At 51.2% G+C, this 6,827-nt stretch overlaps 1 protein-coding gene across 1 annotated transcript in view; it reads left to right on the top strand.

The window, feature by feature from the left end:
* The window catches only part of VAX1 (ventral anterior homeobox 1), a 5,414-nt gene extending 4,062 nt beyond the window's left edge, over positions 1 to 1,352 (top strand). Inside the window, 1 exon segment of the mRNA XM_006109737.3 lies at positions 1,319 to 1,352. Within this exon segment, the coding sequence (XP_006109799.2) occupies positions 1,319 to 1,352 (34 nt within the window).
* The last annotated feature ends 5,475 nt before the right edge of the window (positions 1,353 to 6,827 follow it).

The following is a 6,827-nucleotide window of genomic DNA, read 5'->3' as shown; positions in this document are numbered from 1 at the left end:
TTCTCTCCCAATTTTATCTCAGCAGGGCCGGCTGTATTTCCTATATCCCCTCTCCCCCCAAACTTCCTCTGCATCCAGGAGAATCCAAAGAATTAGGGGAAAGGCCCGAGTTAGACAACCCGACGCGCCAACCGATGCTGGGCCCCGGAGGGCAAAGGCGGGTTCTGAGGCCGGAGCACAGCGCACCTGCTCTGGGTCCGGCCGCTGCCGCCCTTGATGGTTAAAGTCTTGAGAATATTCGGAAGAGAAAAGCTGCACGCAGAGCCCAGGGGCTGAAAAAGCTGGCAGGTCCCCTTAGACCAAAAAGGAGTCCATTCCTCCCTCTCGCCAGAGAAACCAGGGCTGTGGGGAGCCCCTGGTCCCCCCTTTGCGGACCTCTCCGGAGAGCCGGGCGCACACAGCTCCGGGCTGGACAGATCCTGCTGAGGTTTCTCGCGTTAAAGAAACTCCGATCGCAGCCACCTCCTGGGCTCCCAGACCCCGGGGTAACACATTTGACCCAATCAGCAATAATCAGTGATCACCACCGCATTCAACCAGAGGAAGTGGAACCGGTTTTAAAATGCTCATCACCACGGAGTTTGGAAGGTCTAAGGAAACTCGGCACAGAGAATGCGCCACCGGGCAGTGCAAATGAAAGTTCTGGGGGTTAACCTTGTAAACAGCAATTGAAAAGGGAAAAGCAAAACGAAAAGCCCATGCAGCGAATGGAAGAAAATTCAGCATCACCTTCTACAAGGTGGCTGGGCGGTGGCCTACAGCTTCGCGCTGCTCAGGAGGAGAGCGCGGCGCGGCTCCGTGGCGCTCCTCCGCACCGCCTCCCCACGCGTGGCTGTGGGCAGCATTGCTGGGTTTGCAAACAAATCAGTGCCCGGTGCCTCTCGAGTCCTCCCCACTCCTGGATTCACAAAACTCTTCCGACGCGGGGGAAACGCCGTGATGGATTTCAGAGCAGAATTTTTTCGGAGGGAGAGGCGGGACGCAGCCTGGGACAGCGGCGCGGCCCAGTCTCCTCCGTCCGTAGCCCACGGGTCCAGATAGGCATCCTGGGTGGTTGGAAAGGATCCCTCCCCTAAACCCCCAGGGTTTCCCTGGTCCCAAGTCAGAGACCTGGACCTTACTGGTGCCGCAGCAACAGGACAGTCCCCACAGCCACGCTACCCGCATTTTAACCAAAACCACAGACCCCAGTGTCGAGAATGTATTCCTCCACCGGAAGCCAGCCTAGAGCATTTTAAAAATAGTAATTTTATTGTAAATTATTTACGTCGGAAGCTTTGTTCCCTCTTTTTTTTTTTTTTAGGCAAATTATTTTTAGTGAAGAAAATAATGAGCGATTCCAACGCGGGTAGGTGTCCCGGAATCCTGGCTACTAACTTTGTTCTGAATGTTTTGGATCTTTGGATGTTTTGTATTTATGTGGTGAGAGTGAAATATATATATCTATGATGATAAACGAGGTGTATTTTTGTCTTGTATTTGAAGGAGAAAACAAAAACAGCTAAAACAAAAAAAAAGAAGGCAGACCCAGCAGCTGAGTCTTAGCGTGGGGACTGGCGGGTAGAGGGTGGCAGCTCGGGCCTTGGGAGGGCACTGGTCCCCTGCGCTCCAGGAATGAGGTTTGGGGGGGTTTCTCCAGGGATGAGGTTTGGGGGGGTTTCTCCAGGGATGAGGTTTGGGGGGGTTTCTCCAGGGATGAGGTTTGGGGGGGTTTCGTCAGGAGAGACAGTCTGCGAGGTCCTTCCACTCGTTTGAGTGTCTCCTCTCTAGACTCTGTCCCAGTGGTGTCGGCCCTCCCCTCTCGACCTCCCACTTTCTGTTTCCGATGTTTAGGAACTTGTCTCCAGACACCCTGGCTGTCCAGCCTCCTAAGGCTGCTGGTTTCCATCGTTCTCCAGCCGCATCTCCAAGCTGGCAGTATTCTGGACGTTGTGCAATCACAGGGCCCGGAACAGGCAGGGTCTCCCTTTTCTCTAACTTGAGGATAAGTCTCTCTCCTGGCAGAGAGAAACTGCGAAGGAGCAGGAGAATGAAGTAGACGGTAGTTCCTGCAGAGATGGCCCCCCCACCGCACCCAGTCCTGATGCGGTGGTGACGGATGTGGACTGTGGACGTGGCAGACAGAAATCTTGGGGAGCTGGGAGGGTGCCCCAGGACACACTCTCCTAGCCTGGGGGGCACAGAGCCTGAGCCCTCCTTCCTGGGTCCACACACCTAGGGCACGAGGGGGCCACAGTTCCCTTGGAAACCCCCACGCGTGCACTGCGGCCGCCCAGTGTGGGCAGAGGACCCGGCGCTTAGTGTGGGCCGGGGCGCCACCGGGTTGAGGACCTTCACCATGAACTGAACCCCGTGTTTGCTGGGAGCCGCCCCCTCAGACGGTTCACTTCTGTTTCTCAAAGTCGCTGCACACCCATCAGCTTCGCTACCTGTCATTTTTGTCCCCTCCCCACCCTTCCCCTTCTTCCTCTTCTTCTACCTCTTTCTTCTCTTTCTGTCCTACAGATTCCCGGGCTCTAGGGTCTTTCTCTCCTGCAGGCTCTCCGACTCCCCCCCTCCCCACCAAGTCCTCCCTCTCTCCCCTCTGTCCCTCTGTCTCTACTCTCTCTCTCTTCTCTCTCTCTCTCCCTCCCTCCCAATCCTCTGTCTGCCAGGGTGGCCCCCAAGGCCAAAGGTGCGGGTGGTTCCAGCTGCGGTTTCAGGGCTGGTGGGTGGTTGGGGCTAGCAAGGGGGAGAGGGGCTGAGAAGGTGGCATAATTTTATGGAACAAAAGAAAAACAAAATCCCAGCTTCAGGGTCCCCAACAAGCTTGGTCCCCTCCTCCAGGAGCCTCTGCCTGGGGAGTCACCAAGCAGATCCCTTAACAGCTACCCTCCCTTCCCCATTCTGCCCGTTTCTCCCTTTTGCATTCTTACCCCTAAAAGAGGAAAGAGCCAGTTACACCATCTCCTGGCTCTTGCCTCCCTTCCCTCCCTGGCTTTGGGGAGAGCTGCTGAGCTCTCCACCTGCCACTCAGGGAGTGCAATTGTCTTTAAAGAGACTCTGCATAGAAAAAGAGCTACACTTTTAATTAAAAAAACATTTCTCGACAATTCATCTAATTTTAGTGCTTGTCTTATTTCCCCTCCTTCCCCAAGGGCCTTCGGCAAACTGCCTTGGTCCCTGGAGGCCTCTGGCTTCCAACTAGTGATCCAGGCCAGGGAGGAGGCAGGTGGCCTGCGTGGCAACAGCTGGCCCTGCCTGGGAGAAGGTGGAAGGAGCATCTGGGGGTCAAGGAGAACAGCTGGAGGTGTGTGTGGGGGGGGTGAGGGGGGGAAGGTTGGAAGAAATCTCATGCCCAGGCCTGCACAAAGCAACATTCGAGCTAGCTCAGAGCAGAAAAGAAAAGGAAAGAAAACCTCTTACCAAACTCCTGTGAGTTTGGTGGTCAGGTGTGGGGAAGATGTGGACAGCCACCTGGGGAGCTGAACTGGGACGCATGCTCATATCCACACCTGCAGTGGGCCTTCCCCTGAGCTGATATATGTCCATAATGACTAGCATTTAGCAGCCCTTCGGAGTTACAAACAGCCTTTCACGTTCACCATCTCTATCCCTCCTCACTTTCAGAGGCCCAGCCTCATTTTAAAGAGACACACACAGGCTTGCAGCAATCAGACAACTTGCTAAAGGCCACATGGGCAGAGCCCCAAGACTGTAAGCTCCTCCTTGGGCCAGGCCCTCTTCTTCGGTTTCTTTCTCCTCTCTTCTGCTTCCTCTTTCCTTCCCTCTCTCCCATCTTTCTTCTCTTCTCTGTCTTTCCTTCCATTTGTGCTCCAAGTGTCTGGCTCATGGGACCTGAACCCTTTAGCCTCTTCCCATCCACATCTGCCCACTCCCATTTCCAGCCCTCTCTCTACTCCACCAGCTGCAGACGAGTTCCCTGGTGCCTCATTTTCTTTCCTGCGAGAACCCAACTCCTACCCTCTCCTACTCTCTAGAATGGCCTCTTTAAACCTCTTACCCACTTTGTCGTACACTTCCTTAACATTTTTTAAATGGAGGCATCACATTCATACAGTAAACATCTATACAGTAAGGTACAAAAGCTTAAGTGTACAGTTGGTGAGTTTACACACACACACACACACACACACACACACACACACCCCTCTTGAATTGTTCCAGTGAAATTTTTCAACTTGTCACCTTCGGCCACATGATGACACAATATCTTCCTCTTGTTTGAAGAAATGATGTCATGTTGGTGTGACACAGAACACCTTTCTAGGAAGTCTTCCTAAGGCATCTTGAAGCCACTACCAATCATGTATGCCTTCCAAATCCCTATCATCCGGAGGTTAAGGGACTTAAGCTGATCAGAACTAGAATCTACCAGGTCGGGGTTTCTCAAGATATGACTGAAAACCACTTACTTCAGAACCACCTGTGGACCGTTTAAAACGCAGCATCCTAAACCTCAGCCCCACCCGATGAATCAGAAACTCTGGGGATGGGGTTCAGGAATGTGCGTTACTAGCAAGTTTCCCAAGTGATGCTTATCCATGAGAACATGTGAAATCGACTCTACTAAATGGCCAACTCCCCAAACACTGCAACCTCCAGCATCTGGCCCAGGGCCTGGCATCTGGTGGGAATACAGTGAGTGTTTGTTAAACAAATTAACCCACATTTTCTGACACAGTTTAGAGTTTCTTGGGTCACATCATAGTATTGTAATTTAACACCATTTCTACATTGGGAAATCTTTACATTTCAGAGTTTTAGAATAGGTTTTATTTTGATGAAGCAGGAGAGGAAAAGGAATAGATTTTGGTGGTTTCTTGGGTCTCGGGAAGGGCTTTTATAAACCCAAGTAGGACCCCCTTGCTGGCAAGGCTGCCCCCCTTCAGACCTGGGAGTTTGGGGAGGGCAGAAGGAGAGTTCCCCAGATTTGCTGAAGGACACTCAGATGCACACCTTTCAGGTTGTAACCGAATGCTTCTGTTGAATGAACATCAGAGCTGTGGAAGGAGCAAGGCCACCAGGTCCAGAGGCACTGGCATGCAATGGACATGGGAGCTGAAACTTACTTAGGTATTCCCCGATGGATAGTTGATGTACAACGGATCTTCCATGTGGAAGCACATTTGCTTAATCTCAGATCATGAAAACAGAAGAGAAATGCTGTGCTTTATGTGGTAATGTGGTACCTATTCTTAGAAATAAGAGCAACACACACACATTCCACAACATCTCACCAGGTCCAGGGTGCCGGCACGCTTCACCGTGAAAAAGCGATTCATCGTGGTGGTTACTCGTTATGGGGTCTAGAGTCAGAGTGACTTGGGTTCAGATCCTAGGTCCCCCACTTACTAGCTGTGCAATCTCGGACAAGTTACTCAGCTGGCTGCTCTCAGCCTGTTTCCATATATGTGAAATGAAAATGAGCGCTACCGAATTTTTATGAGTAGTTCATGAGATAAGGCTCATAAAGCATCTGGTACAATCTGGTATAACCGTTCCAACGTTAGTTACTTCTAAGACTGTGTCACGGTGGTAGATGACTTGAGACCTTCTCTGGGCCTCAGTTTCCCTGTCTGTAGAGTGAAGTCCTTTCCTGAGGAAGGGCTTGGAATTGCGGTTGAGCCAATCGCAAGGGAATTTACTCTCTCTGCCTTTAGACTGGGTACCACAGTCATCACCAAGCACATAATTTTTATCAAAAATGATTATTATTATTAATAAATTCTTATTTTAATGACTTGGCAGGCAGGCTGCAGCTGTTAGTGGTCAGACAGCTCTCAGCAACTGTTGGTCTCCTTAGGGAATGGCCTCAGTTGAAGAGAGGCTTCTTGCCCAAGGTCATGCCCCATTTCCCAGGGAAGCATCCAATGACTAATAGACAAGGGGATAAGCCTGATCCTTGCGCCCCACTTTGGATACCTTCGAAGGGCCATCCCATCTTCCCAACTCCCTGAAATGTTGCCCGAGGTTCTGTCAAGACTCTGCTGCAGCTTCACTTCTCCTGTCTGACACTGCTTCCTTCCTCTCCCTTCCATACTTCTGAGCACCCCCTAATAGACCCCCTACATGCTAATTTCCCTGCTCTCAGGGAGCCCAGTAACCATAACTGTTATGGAAAGAGCATGCTAAGTGGTAGAATTGGAGAAAAAGCATGGAGGAGCCAGAGCATAGAATGACCAGGGCAGGTGGTGGGAGAAGAGGCAGGAATGCAGGCAGTACCTGGTATAGCAGCTAATGACCTTTGGACTTGACCATCAAGGTGACAGGGAGTCACTGACAGGTCCTCCCAAGGAGGTCAAGGAATCATTGCGGGTCTGCACGTTGAAAGTTATCCCTGGCAGTGTGGGGAGGCTCGGGGGAGGCAATGTGGGAAGGGGAGCACAGTGATGCTTCTCAGATGCAGATCTTCTCCAAGTTACTCTGCTGCTTGAACCTCGTCCGTGGTTTCCGTGACTTTGACTCTAGGATCAAATTCCATTTCCTTAGTGTGGTTTATACAGCGGTCGCCAACCGGTGGTCTGCGGACAACTGGTGGTCCGTGAGGTCCGAAAGATTGGCGACCGCTGGTTTTTAAGCTTGTTCATGACCATTCCTCACCTTTTCTCACTGCATCTGTTCCTTTATATTTTATGGCTCAATCTCACTGGACTTTAAAATAATTTCAGATTCTGTCCATGTTTCACTATTTACTCACTCCTTCGTGACTCTCAGCCACACCCTGTTCATCTAACTATATGCATGTACATAGGAGGGAAAAGAGAACAACTCAACGAGGAAAGGCCAAGTGCAGAAACATTGGCCCAACAGCCTTTTTTTAAAAT

Source organism: Myotis lucifugus, unplaced genomic scaffold (assembly GCF_000147115.1).
Source record: "Myotis lucifugus unplaced genomic scaffold, Myoluc2.0 scaffold_44, whole genome shotgun sequence".
In the NCBI taxonomy this organism is placed as follows: domain Eukaryota; kingdom Metazoa; phylum Chordata; class Mammalia; order Chiroptera; family Vespertilionidae; genus Myotis; species Myotis lucifugus.
Note: the sequence above shows the minus strand (reverse complement) of the source record. Positions and strands in the feature narration are given on the sequence as shown.